Raw genomic sequence first — 19,254 nt, 5'->3', positions numbered from 1 at the left:
CCACTATTATTAATAAATAATTAAAAAATAAATACTTCAAAATTTGCACTTTACTCCAGTGGTACTCGAGAGACCAGACCCAAATTAGAAACAGTCGAATAAACTTTCAATATCCTCAATTCATAACATCATAATTCACACCATATGAGTGTCAAACCTCAAAACGACAACAATGGTGGAAACCACTCCTTCCATGACCGATCTAATTGACAACCTTCCTCTACATTTGATCAAATCAGAAACAATTCCACCATCCCCAAATGTTTTTGAATCTGGATCTTCCGCCATTGATTGGTTGCCTGACTTTGCCGGTTATTCATGGATAGGTTATGGAGCTTCTTCTCTTCTTGTAATTTCTCACTTTCCTTCTCCTTTATCTCCTCAGCAGTCTCACATCGGTCCTATTTTCCGTCAAGTTTTTGAACTTTCCGATTCATTCGACGTTAGTTCTGTCGTTTGGTCGCCAGAAAATCCTTCTTCGGGAGAAATCACTGCATCAGCTCATAATCGTATTTTTCTCTTTCAGTATGACTGTACTCCAGGTAATTTTTGCACTTTTTGAATCTTTTGTTTTGCCAAATTGTTGTTTGTTTGGAAGAATTGATTCATCGTGTTTAAGTTATGAACTTAATTTTAATGAAACTGAATTTAGATTATAGTAATTTATTTGTTTCATTCGGAAATTTGTAAAAAATTTCTGAAGTTTTTCATCAAATTTATAATTCGTATGAACTTCCTTGAACTGAGTGATAGTTATGAGCTGATCTTATATGTTTCAGTAGTGATAGACTGAATTTGTTATCTTTATGGAGATAATTGAGCTCAAATTTAACTGAACTTGTGAGAAATTATGTAAAGGAGTCTAGTGAACTTTTGGGAAAATTAATTGACTCATATTCAGGTTGTTTTTGTTGGAGTCAGACTGCTTTACTTGTGCAATCTGCCAAGATTGAGGCTGTTGCATGGACGGGCTCTGCAGATGGGATAATTTCGGTAGGGCTTGAAGTAGTTTTATGGAAAAGAAAAGTTAAATCTTGGGAAATAGCTTGGAAGTTCAGTCTGAACGTCCCTCAAACTCTGGTTTCTTCAACTTGGTCACTTGAAGGTCCTTTAGCAACGGGTGTATATTCCACAAAATTACATGCAAAAGGGTTAGCTACTATGCCCTGCAATTCAAGTGACCATCTTAGTGTATTTCAGTATGACGGTAAATCTGGATACATTGCTTCTGAATTACGGCATCCTCAACCTGTTTTGGCGATGCAGTGGAGACCTTGTGGAGGACGCCAACTAAAAGATGCTCTATATGCACCAAGGCATTTCCTGCTCACTAGCTGCTTAGATGGGGCTGCCAGGTTGTGGTGTGAGGTTGATGCTAGTAGAATTCGGAAAGGAAACAAGGAGAACCGTGACAAGTCAACCCATAGGCAATCTTTTTGTGTGGTTGCTGTCATAGAACTTAATCAATCATTGGGTGGTATTCTCGGAAAAGATATTTTTATAGAGTGGGCACTAGAAGCAGACGGCATAGTATCTGCAGGAGGTGTCCTTAATGAAGTGCTCACTGCCGAGAGAAACCAAAATGATGATGTTGGCAGTTGTGAATGGTTGATTGGGGTTGGTCCGAGCCAACTGCTTACGTTCTGGTCTGTTCATTGCCTTGATGACATTGCTACGATGCGGTCTCCACGGGTTACATTATGGAAGAGATATGAAGTGACAAAACCTGATCTGAAAATCTCTTGTAGAAGCAATAGTTTAAGTTGTTTTGAAGAATCTTGTTACAAGAAAGGTTCTATATGGAGGAATCAACTCTTTGGTCCACCAGTCATATGCTCGTTAATTCAGTTTTTTCCTTGTAATTCCTTGATCTGCTCAGTGTTATATAATCAGTCAATGCAGAAGGCGGAGGGGAAATCTTCTCATGTATGTGAAATGGATAACAAATTGTCTTGTCAGTCTGGAGGATTCTTGGATACTCTTGGTCACTCTGGTAAAATTTTACAAGTTACTGTTCATCCATACATGCATGAAGTTGAACTTGCTGTTTCCTTAGATTCCAATGGGTTACTTATATTTTGGTCTATTCACACCAATTCTTATAGCCTTTCTTGTCTTCCAACTTTAACCCCTTCGTGGCGAGTGAAAGGGAAGTTTTTACTACAGGAGACTGTATCACAAGATATGATTTTGTATTGGGCACCATCATGGCTGGAAGATCACCAGGTTCTTCTCATTGGACACACTCAAGGAATAGATTGCTTTATTGTAAAAACCAGCGTACCTGAAGAAGACTATATCCAATGCCATAAGCTTTGCACTATTCCTTTCGTCAGGCATGATCATTTAGAAGGGCCTGACAAGATTCTTTCAGTTCCCTTACATTCCACTTCTAAAAAAGATTCAAATTGCGATCATTTCTTGCTTTTTGGGGTATGGATGAAGAATTGTTTGGTTGAATCATGGAAATTGACCTTGCATTCCTGTGAGCTATCTGAAAATGGTCATAGGTACTCCGCTGACCCTAGAAATAATAATGGCTTCAGCACATGCATTTATAAAACTGACTTTGCCGGAAAAACATATAGCATTGCTGTAAGTCCATCCTCATCATTTTTGTTAGATGATCATGATGAAATTACAAGTGTCTCCATGGTATCACCAAGCATATCAATGCATTCTCACAAGTTGTTAAATGATTGCTATTCATGTGGTTCTCTATATCACATGGCCACAGGGCACTCCGATGGAAGGTCAAGGCTATGGAGATTTAACCTATCTGAATCTTCAGTAGATCACACTCCTTTTGAGCTAGTTGGTGTTTTTAGTTCCCTTGAAGGACCTGTTAATGCAATCTCTGTTTCTGATTGGGGTCAGAGGATTGCAACGATATGTCCAGATGGTCTTGAAAATAATGTGAACATGCTTTTTATATGGGAGCCACTGCATCTAACAGGAGTTGGGACTCTGGAACTGGAAGACAAGATATGCCTGCATGGTAAAGTTATGGCTTTCAACTGGTTTCAAATGGAAAATATTTTGTTTTTTGGGGTCTGTTTCCGGAATGAGCTGCATATATATTCACGAAGGATATATAACATTCATGCTTCATCGGATTTGGAAAAGCCCCAGGGAGCATCCACTTGGGTCTGCATTGGTGTGGTGCATACTTCGTCTACTATTTGTGACTTTGTTTTAGGGCCTAGGGGCACACTTATTGTCATTCATGAAAACTTCTTTACTCTCTTTAGCCATTGGTCATTCTTTACTGTTAAGAAGCATCTGAATGATCAGCACTTGAACACAGATACTACGTCATATTTGAAGAATGAGATGGATTGTGGTATTCCTGCATTCTCTGTGGGTAAAGTTCTGATTTGTGAAGAGATGTCATTAGAGAAGAGTAGTGAGGATGCTTTCTGCCCTCCTTTGACAAAGGCATATCGTGATGTAAGCTTTCGGATCAAAGATGGTGCTCAACAAATTGCTTTTGCACCAAACAAGGATTCCGTTGTGAGCATGACACAGATAGCTGAAAAATTGGGTGGTCCCTTACCTTTCTATCACCCTGAGGCGCTCTTGACGAATATATATTCAGGTATGTATGCCGTATGTTTAGTATCTCATTTTATTTGTGCTCAATTTTATCTGTATACACAGGAACACGATATTATTAGTTTGGTTCAGAGAACGCTGATGCCGCCAGTTAGTAAATACAATGAAGTGATGAACAACTGTTGTCTGCTGCTACTTGCCAAATTCTCTCTCTCTCTCTCTCTCTCTCTTTTATAAAATATTTTATCTAATAAAATGTGTTATACTGCTACTGGATATCATATTCTTGTTCATAAAGGGTAGCATTACTTAATTTTTAATGGCTTCGTTACCTCTTAACATCCTGTTGTATGCCTAGGGATCTGTTTGGTGGAACTATCCACTACATTATGCATGTGAATAATAGGATTAACTGTTTTGTTGTTGCTTATCTCAGTGTTTTATCAGAAAGGAATACGTATTATAGGCTGCATTATGGAAATTTTTTTCCAGAAAATCGGCTTTCTCATATTCATCAGTTGATTGTGAAATGTTGAAAAATAGTTTATAAGAGTTGAAATATATCTTGTCTGAAAGGTTGGAAACATTGTTTTTTTTCCATAAAGAAACAATGTGTTATTTTGTTGCTTATCAATCTTTTACTCTGCGTCTTGTTCCTATCCTCCTATACACCTCTTTGTCTTCTTTTTCATCTTCATGTTCCTATCTTTCTTACTATTTACTCCTTCCGTTCTCATTTTGCATCATCTTCTATTTTGGGTTGTCCCTCTCATTTTATATCAATTCTACTTTTGGATAATGATCCACTACTTTCTTTTATTCTCATCCATACATTTTAACTCTCTCGTAATTTCATCCAAATACTTCATTCTCTCTCTTAATTCATTATCAAATATCCCCATTTTCCTTAAAAGAACACTAATTTTCTCTTTGCTACTATCCTAGAGAGACAGAGGAGTGCAAAAAAGGAAAAAGTAAGTTTGAAACATAATCTCCATTGGAATGCATTTTCCACTATAGGAGTTTTCTCTTGAACTCAAATAGTCCTAAAAATAATTATGTGGCGTATCAATACAATGGGCTAAAATAAATGTTTGCATCTGTGGTAGGAATTGACTAGAAGGGGAACATAATGGCAATTACATCATAATTCTGCTCGAAGATTTATCTTGAAGAAGCTAAGTTATAGGATATGAACTTCAAGTACGAGCTAGATTAGAGCTTTGAGGAGATAAAAAAATCATGGAACTGAATTGTTGAGTGTAGGTTTTATTTAGCTTTTAGGAGTGAGCTTACCACTTGAAAATGTGCAATACTTGTAAATAGTTTTCACCACTATTAGCAGTAATCCTATCCTAATTGCTATAATCATTTTTGATTAGCAAAATGTGCAACAACTATGTCAAAGCCTTAATTTCAACAATATGGGGTTCGGCTACAAGAATCTAAATTCAGAACAAATTAACGACGGATCTTGTCACTGTATGATTACTAATAAATACAAAGCTCTTAATTATTCAACATGGCAGATTTTTTGTTCATAGCAATCTGATAGCAACTTGAGGTGTTTCTCTTGTGTAGTTAATGCTCTTGCTTAGAATAGAAGAGTATTTTTTGCTTTAGTAGCTAAATTTTGTTTTATTTGATTTTTAGTTATAGCGAATGCTTGTAAACTGTAATTGTGTGAATGTGAATATACTTGGATGTTAAATCACGCATTGGTTTGCTCTTTTCTTCCGTTCCCTTCACAAATTGTTCTTGTAAATTGCAATCCAGCTATAATGCATGTAGAAGGCCTTCCTTTATTCCTGTGGCACAAAGATTCTGGTTATTCGTTTCATTGAGATTTATTTCCTAGCATTTTCTTGTTTACCTTCTGTTATGTTATTTTGTTACATGGATGTTTGATATTGCTGTAGGCAACTGGAAACGTGCATATGCAGCTGTTTGTCATCTTTTTGACTGCCTGACCTTAAATGATACGGTCGACCAAAGAGCAAACCCTCCAAAATCTAGTATCACTATTGGGCAGATCAAATTGTCGAAGTATTTTGAGGGACAGCTATCAAAGGGAAGAGATGATCAAGGAATTCAGTGGAACAATGATCTTGACACAAACACTTGGTCTCAACATTCAGTACGAGGGCTGATGCATTTTGCTGATACTTATGTGAGTAATGCTGTCAACTCCGCGTCTGCTGCATCTACCACAAGCTTTGAGCCACATAGATTGCATGAATTGCTAGAGAAGTTGCATCCCAATCATGCTGTCACAGATTTGCAGAAGATGCAGATGCTTGCAATTATAGACCTTCTGAATGAAATTAGTAATTCACAATCTACCTCTGCATATGAGAGTCTTGATGATCCAGGTAGAAGGTAACTGCTTTTTTTGTCCCACTGTCTTTTCTTATATCTGCCTGGTAAAGCGCTTTGTTTTACAAAGCCTTGTTCCAATCAAGTTAGGTCTACTTAACAAATACTAAAACCGGAACTAGTTGTTTAGTCCTGCTTGATGCATTGTTTATGCATCTCTGTGTGTGGAAATAGCCTGGAGTCCTGGACATATCACTTCTGTTCATAGTGAACAAATATGATAGCTTCCAAGTTTTTGTGGTCTGTATGTTCTATAAGTTGGGTAACATGGTAGTTTAGGAGAGGAAAGGGTAGGGTAGAGATGACATGGATAAAAGGAGTGAACGATTGAGCACGTGTAATATGACAATAGATATATTAGAAGTTTAGAACGGAGGAAAATAATATATGTTGATGATCATTGGAATTGATTTTTTTAGGTGTATATTAGTATTAGATTGAGCCAACTAAAGTTAATTTTTGTTAGCGATAATTTTTCCTGTTGGTTTAGTTGGCTCATGTAGCCGATCCATATTTTGGCATTTAGGCTTTGTCATTGTTATTGGTTTGTGTGTGTTCCAAGTCTGAAGAACATCTGATCAGGTGGCTTTTTTGCATGCACAATCTGACAATGAAATGTGTAATAAATGTTTTGGAGAAAGGAATATGGAAAAAAAAGGAATTCCATGGATGCAATATCTGACTGTCCGCAAAGACTTAATTTAATTTACCTCTACTTCCAGTATTGCTTATGATAAGTTATACCTGCCTTTAAATAACCCTCAAACTAGCCCTCTATGCTGTCAGGCTCAGCAAAAGTTTTATGGCTTTTGTCTTTGTAGACTACTCTTATCTCATAGATTTATATATGTAGTTTACTCATATCTCTTCGAAAGATGTCATAATTTTTTTTGGTTAACCTGTATTTTCTGACACATGTATTGATTCAATGTAAGGTTTTGGTGTGCAATAAGGCTACAGCAATTGGATTTTCAAAGGAGATACAGTAGAACTCCATCAGTTGCGGAATTAGTTGTTGACTCTAGGCTGATGGTTTGGGCATTCCATTCTGATTGTCAAGCAAGCTTGTTTACTTCAATTCTCCCAACTGAACCAAAATGGGAAGATATGCGGAAGTTGGGAGTTGGCTTTTGGTTGACAAATCTTACTGACCTACGCAGTAAGGTACATTTGTAGGTGCTCATTGTTATTATTAATGAGTTCAAATTGAAATTAAAACTGTTTGAAACCTTTTATCTGGAGTGAGTATTGGAGAGGTTTTGTCAAACCTATGAGAAAATCCATGTTCCTCTATATTGCATTGACAACCCATTTGTTGGGTAATTATAAATGACCGTAACATGTCTCTATATGTGATACTGCATTAAATTGCTAGTGCCATGGTCTTGAGCGCATTCGCCATGCCTAAAAATGTTTGTGCTTCATAAATTTCTATTAACACTCAATACCACACATAAGTTCTAATAAATGGTGATGTATGTTATTTGTTTCTTCTATTTATCCCCTTAGTGCACCATCTTTTGATTATATCTAGATGTTTATTTCTGTTCCTTTATGGTACATGCTATTTCTTTATCAAATTTTCCATAATATATTTGACCATGCATGTTGCATAATGAAGTATTTACTAAGTGGCAAGTAGTACTAACAATTGCATGAACTTACACCTTGAGGTCACAAATTTGACCCCCTGCCAATTGTTGTGTTTAGAGTTGAGTCTTCCCCTCATCTCCTCTGCCCTTCCCAACTCTCGACTCTCATATGGCCCTTGTGTTTCTGTGAAAGGTTAGGTCTATGAACCACGGGTCATCCTTACCTAATCAATAAAACTGAAATTTACTTGTTGCATGGGCAGGAGATCTTAATGTAGAAATAGAAAGTTTAGATTATTGTACTGCATTGAAGGTGAATGTATTCTGTTGATTTCACATAGTTTGTAAATATTTAATGCTAGTTATAATCTGCAGATGGAGAAACTGGCAAGATCTCAGTATTTAAAAAATAAAGATCCAAAGGCGTGTGCGCTTCTATACATAGCATTAAATAGACTTCAAGTCTTGGCTGGATTATTCAAGATCAGTAAGGATGAGAAGGACAAGCCTCTGGTTGCATTTTTATCTCGCAATTTTCAGGTTTTCTTAAATATTGAATCTGAGAGTTGATTGTTTCCCTTGAATAATCTAAGCGATGATGCTCAATATCCAGTGCAGTCCTATGTCTTAAATAATTTTTCTTTGTCAAATATGAACTATGTGTAAATAATGAACATAGGAAACAGCCTAATACAAGCTGTTAGTAAATGAACTACCATGAAGCCAAAGAAAACCTCCAAAACACAACTATATCTTACATATGTATATTACCTCATTAATACTGTCATGCAGGAGGAGCGACATCGAGCTGCTGCTTTGAAAAATGCTTATGTATTGATGGGGAGGCATCAGTATGAGTTGGCAATCGGATTTTTCCTGCTTGGAGGTGATATTATTTCTGCTATCACTGTCTGTGCAAAGACTTTTGGAGATGACCAACTTGCTCTTGTAATTTGTCGCCTCTTTGAGGGGCAGGGTGGAGCATCAGAACGCCACCTAATATCAAAAATTTTACTTCCATCTGCTATTGAGAAAGGCGACTACTGGCTAGCAAGTGTTCTAGAGGTTTCTTGCTACAAATACCTTTTATATGGCTTCATTGCTGTTGGATAATGCATTCATGCATTTTCTTTTTTTTTTTGCTTCTCATGTTTACGCTAATATTAAGCTCTTTGGTGCAGTGGGTATTGGGTAATTACCTTCAATCATTTTTGATTGTTCTCGGTTTGCAAGGGGACATTACTGCCTCGGAGTCTGAAAACTCATTTAAACATGCCGCTTTTCTTGACCCTAGTATTGGTCAGTTTTGCGAAATGTTAGCAACTAAAAATAGCTTGAGAAATGCAGCTGGAGAGAGAAATACTGCCATTTTGTGTGGCTGGGCTACTGTGATGATTGCTTCTGCTTTCAACAAATGTGGCCTTCCTGTAAGTCTTGCTTCATCTGTATTGTAATAGAGGTCTTTTGAGTTTCTATATGCATGTATTCATGGAAATCTTTATGTTCTCATTTATTAGTGAGAGTAAAATATGATAATTATAACAAGGGCAATGTCACTTCTCAATAGCATGGTAAGAAGATGAAATTTAATGTTCAATTGCATGTAAATCAGCAAATGTTTAAGGAGTAAAATGGTATTGTAACTGTGTAAGGTTTTGTTTTCAAAGAAATTTCTACTGTGAGAGCTTGAGAGGATAGTAACATGGTCTTCAGTGGGACGCTGGAAAGTGTTGGATAATTGTTGCATGTATGGATGATACTTTATGAGAATAGCTTGCTTGTTACTTTGAGATTTTACTATGAGATAAATGTTTTCTTTTGCATCTAAAAGTATCAACTGTTCTAGCTGCAATTGTTTTTGTGGCTTACCTTGTTTAAACAAGGATATTGTTTCTGATTGACCCTTAATTTCAAACACTATTCGTGGCTTCACTTGAATACGAGTGCCCATGAAAATGTAGTTTTTGTTGTGTCACTGTCATTTAATGAATATAATCTTGCTGTTCACTGTAATTTTTTCTTGAATGATTCACATACATAAGTTTGTTGTTTCATTTTCATAGGCATCTTTGAACGTGTGCCTACTGGTTTATACATAGGTGTTTTCTGATTCATCCGTTTCTCATTGAATATAACTGGCATTCTTAATTGCAATTTTCTTACCAAATGTGATTAGCTTGAAGCTCTGGAGTATCTCTCATCATCTGTGAGCATTCTTGGAGTTCTAGATCAGAGACCAAATTGCGGAGATTCAGAAACTCTACCCACAGTACTGCATCCTTCTCCGAATCATTCTTCGAGATGGCTGTCACATGAGGTGGCTTGTCATTTGGCATACCAAGTTAAACTAGATTTAGCAATGCAGCATGCCATCAAATTATTCAAAGAATGTCCTTGCTGGATCAACAATAGCTTGGGGTTAACCAAAGCTGGTGCTGGTGTCACAAGCTCTGTGGAGGATGAGATAAGTCAATTTGGTTCTTATCATAGAAATTTTGAGCAGCTGTTGGATTCTGATCTTGCATATCTGGAGCAGAAGTTTTCTGTGGCTCGAGATACCCTGCTTGATAAGGTAAATCTGCCTCTTCAGTATCAATGCCATCTTCTGAGCTTATCTGAGCTTATCTGAATCTCATATGCTGCAGATTATGTTTACTTTAGACAACGGAAAATTGTTGCTCCATGGCTATCATGTTTTCACTTCTCAAGTTCATTTGCCTTCCACAAGCCATTGTGACTATTTGTCATCTTGGTTGTTTAAGAATTTTGTAAAAGCCAGCGACTATTTGTCCTTTTCACTTCCAAGATTTGTGATTTCTAGTGTTATAGCAAGTACCCAGATGCTGGCTTCATCCAAGCGAAGTTTATCAGCTGCCAAAGCATATTGCGGCTTCAGTTTTTTGGAGTTTTACATGCAGGGTTTGATGCTATCCATCTCCAGTCTAAAAGGTTTTTTAATGATGCAATGGAATGATAGTTATAGACACCTTATTAGACAGTATATTTCTGCTCTTGATATCTGCAATTATTGTATGTTATTCGCTTCATCAATGCTTCAGTGTAATCATAAAGCTCTTGATGCAATGCTACAACAAATGTCTTCCGCTGACAAAAATAATGGAGAAACTGATATTGTAAGTTTACGTATAATCCTTGGACATGTAGTCGAGGCACTATGCCTCGAAACACGGAACCTTGATGGTTTCCTGGGTTCTCGAGAATTTCATCAGGAAAATGGAGGGGACACAATGTACATCACAAACATCACAACAGAAGATGAGAAATGGATTATTCTTAGGTTTTGTTTGTGGCATCATTTATCAAAATTTGTTGAAATCAAGCTGAATCAACTATCCAGTAAACTACCTTGTGATCCCGTGGCTAATACAGCTACTTTAGATTCTAGTTTATCTTCTGACGTTGATGGTGTTTCTTCTCTCAAAAATATTATACAAGTCTTAACAATCTTCATTGAAACAATTAGAAACACCTTTACAAATTTACTGCCTCATCTTGCAAGGCAAGTTGCAATTTTCCTTAGGCAGAAGGTGGAAGATGGTACGTCTGAGTCTATTCTAGTGTGGTTGGAGGAATTTCATCAATCTACTCCTGGTATGCTTCATGAGCATCTGGACAGAAGCTCTAGTACTTTAGAAGTTTTGGAAATAGGAAATTCATGCTCAGAGTTACTAGCACAAATTTACAATTGTCCTAGAATTGTCAATGAAATGCTTGCCCATATTTCAGTTAAGATGCCAGAGCTCATTCATGGGAAGGTTTGTAAAAGGTGGAACCAATTACGTTTTTCTATGCCCAAAGGGCTTGAGAAACTGGAAAGTTATAAACAAGAAGGTATTTTTGATGGAAGTCCTCGGTATAATAAAAGTAAAAGCCCTTCCGCAGGTTCTGAACAGAATCATAACCTTATGGGCTCGGATAAAAAGGAACCAGCTTTCACAAAGAAGGTGGTTCCCTTCAACAATCCAAAAGAAATTTATAGGAGAACTGGAGAATTGTTGGAGGTAAGTTGATACTCATGGATTTTGTCATCATCTTCAGAATCTACAACCCCATGTTGAGCTTAATGACTGAATCTCTATTTTACAGGCATTCTGTATTAATTCCATAGAACCACAGCATGCTGTACTTGCCAGCAACAAAAAGGTAAATTATTGGGATTAAAACAGCTTCTTGTTTGTAGCTTACCAAATGATTAGCTTTTTTCATGCAAAATGTAGTAAATACTATAAACTCAGCAGTCAGCATTCTTAATGAAAATTTGATGCAGCCCTGAAAACTACTGAGTCCTGGTTCAACAGACTTTTTCTAGACTTCTTACAGTTGTACTTTTCTTACAGTTAGTAATTTTTTTCTCTTTCTTTTCCTGTTTGATCTGGTAATGTTTCTGCTAATAATGATAGCTCATATCCCTAGTGGTGGCTGTTCACCATTAAAATTTCAAGTGAAATGTATAAAAACAAGCAAGAAATATGGAGCTATGAATCTTATTGAGATTTTGTGAGATCACAACTTCCATTAATCTCTTGATTTTGCTCTTCAGGACTAGGACTCACTTACAATGTTTGGTTGTAGGGGGGTGATTGGGTCTTTTTTGACTTAATCCATCTAAAAACCTACAGTGTTCGGTAGTAGGGAGGTGATGGGATCTTTTGCGACTTATTCCATTGGAAACCTACAATGTCTAGTTGTAGGGAGTTGATGGGGTCTTTTGTGACTTATTCCATTGGGAAACTTGTTGAAACCCTATGAATACTCTCCTTTATATAGAGTTCTGACAAAAAATATAAGAAAAAGATAATATATTATTTTAACCCTCTAAAATTCTAGCCCATAATCTGATATTATCTTCTAATAAAAGATGAATTTGACACCATCAATTTGAACTTTGGTGTCTACGGTGGCCACCTTGAATCCCTCTTTTGATATAAAGTTGAATTGTTTTTTTATAGTCTGGTCACTAACACTTTTCCCTCTCTTCTTAATCCAATGAGGGTATGAGACTGCCTCTTGTATATGGCATGCTGGTAACTCGGGAAAACCTACTGACAGGTGGTTCACTTTTGAAATGTGAAAGAATCTATCAAAGTAAACAATTATGATTTGCTGGATAGAAGCCTTTGCTTAATATTATGTGGACTAAAATTCTAAAATATGTTATACTTCACACGAATTAGTAATTTTTTCTTTTAGAATGTTAAACAGTACTATACTTTAAAAAATATATGAAACAGATCAATCTCATATTGTGCAGGGAATAAGCTACTTTAGTTGGGGTGATGGATTACCTTTCAGTGATCCATCAGATTATATCTGGGCACAAGCTGATTGGCCACAGGATGGTTGGGCTTGTATGGAGTCTACTCCAGCTCCTATTTGTAATTCTCCTAGTTTAAGCTTTGGAAGTGATAAAAGTACACAGCTTGGATTGGATGGAGCTACGGTTGGTGCTGGTTATCGATCAAAAATTGGAAGGGATTTGACTGGGGGTGGCGCATTTGGGATCCCTGGTTATGCTGGCATTGGTGCCACTGGAATGGGCTGGGGAATGGATGAATTTGATAAATTTGTTGATCCACCCGCGACATTGAGTAATGTAACTGGAAGTGCTTTGGCTGCTCATCCTTCAAGGCCTCTCTTTCTAGTTGGTTCTAGTAACACTCACATTTACCTATGGGAGGTATTGGACTTCATTAATAAACTGCTGTTAATTTCCACTTGTCTATCTTATTTTGTTTTCCCTAAATACATTTTGGTTATAATGGGAATCTTAATGTTTCACAAGTTATTGCTCCATTCGTGATTTTTTAAACTTTTTAATGATTTGCGAACTACTACTATATTCCAACTTTCTAAGGCCTTGACCGAAGAATTATATTATACAAAATTTGAAAATGTGGGTTTCCTATCCTCTCCTGTAAAGTTGATGTTTGAAGAACTTACTTTGGGTGGGCATTTGCTGGTTTCAAACTATATAAATTTTAGATTTTAAGATATTTAATCTGGTATTGACACTTGATACCGAGTTAATTATCACTTATTGCTTCTACCAGACTGTTACAAATGCATATATATTTAAACATTTTCATAGTTTTAGATAGAAATCATACATTATTGTCATTGCTTGGGTAATTGTATTTCTCCGCCCCCTTCCCCTAACCTCCTCCCTCCCTTTTTTTGGCTTGGTATAAGATCTGTACAAATGGATATATATTTAAATAGGTTATCCCACTGAATGCTTGCAGTTTGGTGAAGAGAAAGCTATTGCAACTTATGGAGTACTGGCTGCTGCTAATGTGCCTCCTCCATATCCTCTTGCATCTGTTAGTGGTTTGCAGTTTGATCGATGTGGACATAGATTTGCTAGCAGTGCATTGGATGGAACTGTATCTGCCTGGCAACTGGAGGTAGGAGGAAGGAGCAATGTCAGACCAACAGAGTCATCTCGTTGCTTCAGTGGCCAAGTGTTGTAAGTATTATTTACAAACAAAGTGCTCTCTAGAAAGAAACTGTACTCTTGCATTTTCTATGAACTCTCGATAGAAAGATTTTGAAATTCTTTTTTACGTCTCAATTTTTTCGTACATTTCCAATGAAGTCAAAGATTCATGGTTCTTTGGTTTTGGATTGTAATAGACTCAAGTAAAAAATGACTTAAACCTATTAAGTGTACTTTTTTAATTTATACGAACCAATAGGTGTTTGCAATCAAGGTTTAACTTTAACCTAAAGAGCCTTTTAGACCTTAGTACAAGGGTAAGGATGTGTACATCTGAACCCATCACCCTCCCCTCTCTATCATCAGGCAAGAGCCACTCTAATGGCATTGGGGTTGGGGCACTGTAATTTGTGTACATGGATGTATTTTAAACAGCCTTTAATGTATAAAGAAGTTCCATCTCTTTCTAACAAATTGCACTCTTGAGTAACGACTTAAATATGCTTTATTATCATGAACTATACTGCTACTAGTTATGCTAGGCTAGTTACTAGTTCTGCATATGATATATGTGGTATTGCTTGTATTGAACCTGGTGGATCTTTTCATTGACAACCCTTGAACATCATCATTCAACAGTGTTCTATAGCCTCTATAGAGGTGATACACCCTTAATAATGTTTCATTACCCCATTAGAAATGCAAAACTTCATCAAATTACTTCAGGTATGAGTGTAGATAGCTTAATCATTTATGTGGATATGGATTTATAATTAAAATCCTGAACTATTGAATTTTACAGTTGTAATAAAAATGTCCATTATCTCCAGAACCTGGTGAATGGTGGGCAGGTTGCATATGTCCTACCGGACTAACCCTATTTAGGCCGTAGCCACTTCATTGGCATTGGGGCAATTTATGTTGACTATTGTGTGTTGAACCAACTTTGCCTAATTGAAGTTAATTTCGCAAAATAAAAATATTTGCTTGTTCTTTAGAAACCAAAACATGCCTGGCTGTTGCGTCTTTCTGAGTTATTACTGATTACTCATTTGCTATCTGATTTGACAGGGACGTATGTTATGTGGGAACCAGTGGGTCTATTATAGCTGCTTCTGGTTATAGTTCAAATGGTGTTAATGTGGTTATATGGGATACACTAGCTCCCCCATCAAGCTCCAGAGCGTCTGTGATGTGCCATGAAGGTATTGAAATCGACCTGAAGAGAGAACTTCCGTTGTTACTTACATAGACATCCAAAGTAGAAACCTTGTGCTACTACTTTGGTTTAATACTGTATGGAGTAGGAAGATTCCTGAAGTGCTACCTACCAAACCAAGAATGTATTTACTGCTCTTACATTAGAATAGGGCATATCCTGTAAATTTAGTTTTAAAAGGTGTGAGACGCTCTTAGGCGCCAAGATCAAATGGCGCTTGAAAACCTGGGAAAAAATATAAAACTCTTGAAAACCTTTTTAAAAAACAACCCAAAGAAAGAGAGAAATAAAGAAAAAGGGAGGAGATTTAAAGAAAAGAGAAAAAAATACTTGACTTTTCAAATGAGCTCCTTCAAGATCCAAAGCCGCTCAAAGGCTTTCTGAGGTGTTCGACTTAGGTGCTATAAAGCACTTTAAGGCGCTTTCCTAATAGATTCGCTTCGCCCAACCCTATTGAGGTGCTCGACCCATAGCGTCTTGGGCACACCTAGGCGAGCTTTTAGAACTAAGCCTACGTTACACTGGTTTGACGTTTATTGTTTCTGCAAAGCAGCTTTATGCTTCAATGAATCAGCAATCCTTACATTTATTTTTGCATGCCATTAACTGTGGCCTATTGGTGTAGGTAGTGCCTGCTCCATTGCTGTGTTTGATAATGATGTCGGAACGGGTTCTATTTCTCCCCTAATTGTTACTGGTGGAAAAGGTGGTGACGTTGGACTTCATGATTTTAGGTATATAGCTACAGGAAAGAGTAAGAGAAGGCATTCAAATGCTGTTGAGAGGATGGCGGATTCAGATGCTATTGATATGCGATCTGAACTCTCTTCAACTGTGGGAGATCAAAATCGACATGGAATGCTGTGGTATATACCAAAGGCTCACTCAGGTATAATTTGATTTCTCCACTCCCCTGATTTTTGCAATTCTATCATGCTCAACAGTCAATATGTTTATAATGTTATGACTTATATATGCTAAAGGGAGCGTCACCAAGATTTCAACGATACCAAATACAAGCTTTTTCTTGACTGGAAGCAAGGATGGAGATGTTAAACTTTGGGATGCTAAGAATGCTAGCTTAGTCTTTCATTGGCCAAGATTACATGAGAGACATACCTTTCTCCAGCGTAATTCCCAAAGTTTCGGAGGAGTCTCTAGGGTAAGCTTACATGTTTCTAAAGACTTATGCATATAGCATATTAAATATTTAAATTATTGCACAAGCTTCTTTTTTTTGTTTTAAGAATATTTCATGGGTTGGCCTAGTTGTTGAAGGTTATTTTTTTTTATCGTTGTGATAGTGGTCGGATTCCCACCACATACAGGAAAGATGAATTTCCCCTCCCCCTTTGTCATGAAGGGATCCTCAAGTCTCATCCTAGTACCCAAAAAATTCCTTTTTTGGCATGATGTTTTCGTTTTTCTCTCCCTCTTCACACTTGGGCTTCTTTTACCTCCCTCTCACCATCTCATAAATCTCCTGATATGCTAGGAACGCCTCTATGTAGCAACTTTTGAAGCTGGCGGAAGTTATATGGAGCCATATTTACTCCACTAATTACATCTTGACGTTGCAGGTTGGTGTCACAGATATTCAAGTTATTTCGGATGGTTTTCTTACTTGCGGAGGAGATGGTTTAGTAAAAATGGTCCAGCTGAACAGTTTGCGTGAATAGTGATTAGTTGAAGCTATTGTATTTCACTCAAAATCCGGTGTGGTTCACTCTGTTCTATTATTTTCTCATTGCATAAGCACCGGAAGTTCAGTGTGGATCCTATTTTGCCACCTTCTGGAAGTTGCAAAAAACCTCGTGTTTCATCGAATTTCACTTCTTCCTGAAGCTTTGAATCTGTATAGCCTCGATTCTAATGCCTGTTCAAGGATGTTGCCGCTTGGTCGCCCTTGTTAAACAAAGAATCGACCTGATTTGATCCCCTCGAATAATGCTCATTACTGAGACGTGATCTTAGAAATTGCCCATGAGTAGATGGGAATGTAAAATGTAGGGCTGTCAGGTTAGGGGTATATTTTGCTCTCAAAATTGTTGTTGGTTAGTATTTCATAGCATAGTCAAAAGTAAAATTTGTAGCATAGTGTGTGATATATATATATAGTCATGTAACAATTGTATATTCGTAACAAAGTTTCTGGTGGAATAACATTAGAATCATTTATAATACTTCTATATGATAGAGGATAAACTTCTATATTACAGATTAGTGGTAGCAAAGTTGTTTTGTGTTTACTTTAGTTCACACATATTGTGTAGTACTTAAATCAAAGGGCCTTTTATTTGGTTCAATGAATACTTTTCTACATTTCAAATTAATAATAAAACGTAAATCGTCAAATAACCAACAATCAACAATTTTGTCAAGAATTTCTATTAATTTTAGTTTATTGGCTTTGTGACCAATAAAAAATCAATGTTACAAGCTAGTCAAACAAAACAAGTGGGCGGTCAACAATCAACCATCAATGTTCAAACATTTGATAGTCCATTCCCGCTTAGTTATGTATTTTGCCCTTCGGATTCATTATTTTTGGAGATTACTACAAATTCATGAATTTATTATGATAACAAATCAATATATTTTTATTTAAAGTATTGGTTATTTGAGTTTTGGGGTCTTTGAATTAATTTTATCTTATAGATTTTACAATTTAAGAAAAAAGAAATAAAATACTAGATATGATAAAATCTTTCCATTAATTAAACTTACTATCCCAGTCAATATATAAGTTTTTCAGCGTAAGTAAGATTTTTAAAAAAGAGATAGTATAGCATAAGTCATTAGCTTCTTTCATATTAGTTCACATATTTTGAAACAAGTACTAATAATATTTGGCTCTTTATTTACTTGTTTACTCTCGTATATAATAGTATACATGTGTTTGCGCTAGTTGAAATAATAAATAAAGTTAGTATACCCGTCTAATTATAAGGCTCTGTGCTGTAGACTACTTTGCTGATGCTAATTGATGCTATGATGTCACCCAATCAAATTAAAAAAATAATATTTAACAAAAAAGAGTAGTTATAATTTCTTGTCTTTCATTTGACGTTCAACCATCCATGAATCATGGATTCATGGGAAATATCATAAGCATGATGTTAACAATTATGTAAATTGAAAATTTGTTCATAAAATTGTTTTTTTTAATGAGGGAATTATACAATGGTTGAACCCAAGTCAAGTTTAGTATAAATTTTTTTTTCTTTGATTCAAATTTCATGTGAAGATGGATGAATTATATATGATGAGGATCTCTATTTTGTTTTGTTCTACCTATGCTTATTACTTATTCCTTTCTTATGATGCACCACATTATACTTTATATTATAAGTATTGCCAAGCCGACCCTTGAAATCATCAAGTATATTAATATAGTTAATACATTTATTTAATTTAGAGTTGTTATTTTAAGCCACTAATTTTCATTACATAACTTGACATTTGCTTCATATGAGACACAAGACATGGAAATAGCTAAATAAAATGGATTAAGGGTCTGTTAGGTAAATGTTTGTATTCTGGAGCTGTAAGCTGAAGTTGTTAGCTAGTTTGATAAGTTGGAAATATTGGTTGATACATCAGCAATGTGTTTGGTAAAATTAATTGTTACTTATTGTTTGTTGTTTATTAGAGAAAAATTGAATAAAAAGCCAAAACCCAAAACCAATAATAAAAGCTATTCTTAGTAGTATTTTGGTTTTGACTTAAAATTCGTTTATGAATATTTTGACTAATAGAAAAGTCAAAAGTTAAAAACCAATAAAGTCATTTGTCTAACACTTTCTAAAACCAAGAATATTTGACTAAAAATCACATGCGATGATGTGTTAAAATTGAAAAAAAAATAGTAAATTTGATTCTTTTCAAATTTTGATGGCAAAAATAATAAATTGAAGAAAATAAATCCAAATTTAGGGTTGTTTGAAAATGAAATGGACTAAGATTCAACTTATACCAACTTGATTTTTAAATCTCTAAATAATAGTATTATTTAAGTTCTTATTAAATAATTAATTTGTAGGCGAACTTAGTTT

At 35.9% G+C, this 19,254-nt stretch overlaps 1 protein-coding gene across 4 annotated transcripts; it reads left to right on the top strand.

Moving 5' to 3' along the window:
* The first annotated feature begins 54 nt into the window (after positions 1-54).
* On the top strand, positions 55-17,578 carry LOC130809641 (uncharacterized). Of its 4 annotated transcripts, none has more exons than XM_057675379.1 (16): positions 55-542; positions 902-3,598; positions 5,475-5,934; positions 6,867-7,095; positions 7,899-8,063; positions 8,316-8,588; positions 8,705-8,950; positions 9,700-10,095; positions 10,169-11,545; positions 11,631-11,687; positions 12,796-13,221; positions 13,787-14,010; positions 15,052-15,185; positions 15,825-16,088; positions 16,183-16,361; positions 16,780-17,577. In XM_057675379.1, the coding sequence occupies exons 1-16, from the start codon at positions 173-175 to the stop codon at positions 16,876-16,878; spliced, it is 7,596 nt and encodes a 2,531-aa protein (XP_057531362.1). In that variant the 5' UTR covers positions 55-172; the 3' UTR covers positions 16,879-17,577. The 4 variants fall into 4 exon arrangements, with proteins under 4 accessions (XP_057531362.1, XP_057531366.1, XP_057531365.1 ...); XM_057675381.1 differs by having other exon boundaries at positions 381-542; positions 922-3,598; positions 16,780-17,578; XM_057675383.1 differs by lacking the exons at positions 16,183-16,361; positions 16,780-17,577 and having other exon boundaries at positions 15,934-16,067.
* The last annotated feature ends 1,676 nt before the right edge of the window (positions 17,579-19,254 follow it).

This window comes from Amaranthus tricolor, chromosome 4 (assembly GCF_026212465.1).
Source record: "Amaranthus tricolor cultivar Red isolate AtriRed21 chromosome 4, ASM2621246v1, whole genome shotgun sequence".
NCBI lineage: Eukaryota > Viridiplantae > Streptophyta > Magnoliopsida > Caryophyllales > Amaranthaceae > Amaranthus > Amaranthus tricolor.
Note: the sequence above shows the minus strand (reverse complement) of the source record. Positions and strands in the feature narration are given on the sequence as shown.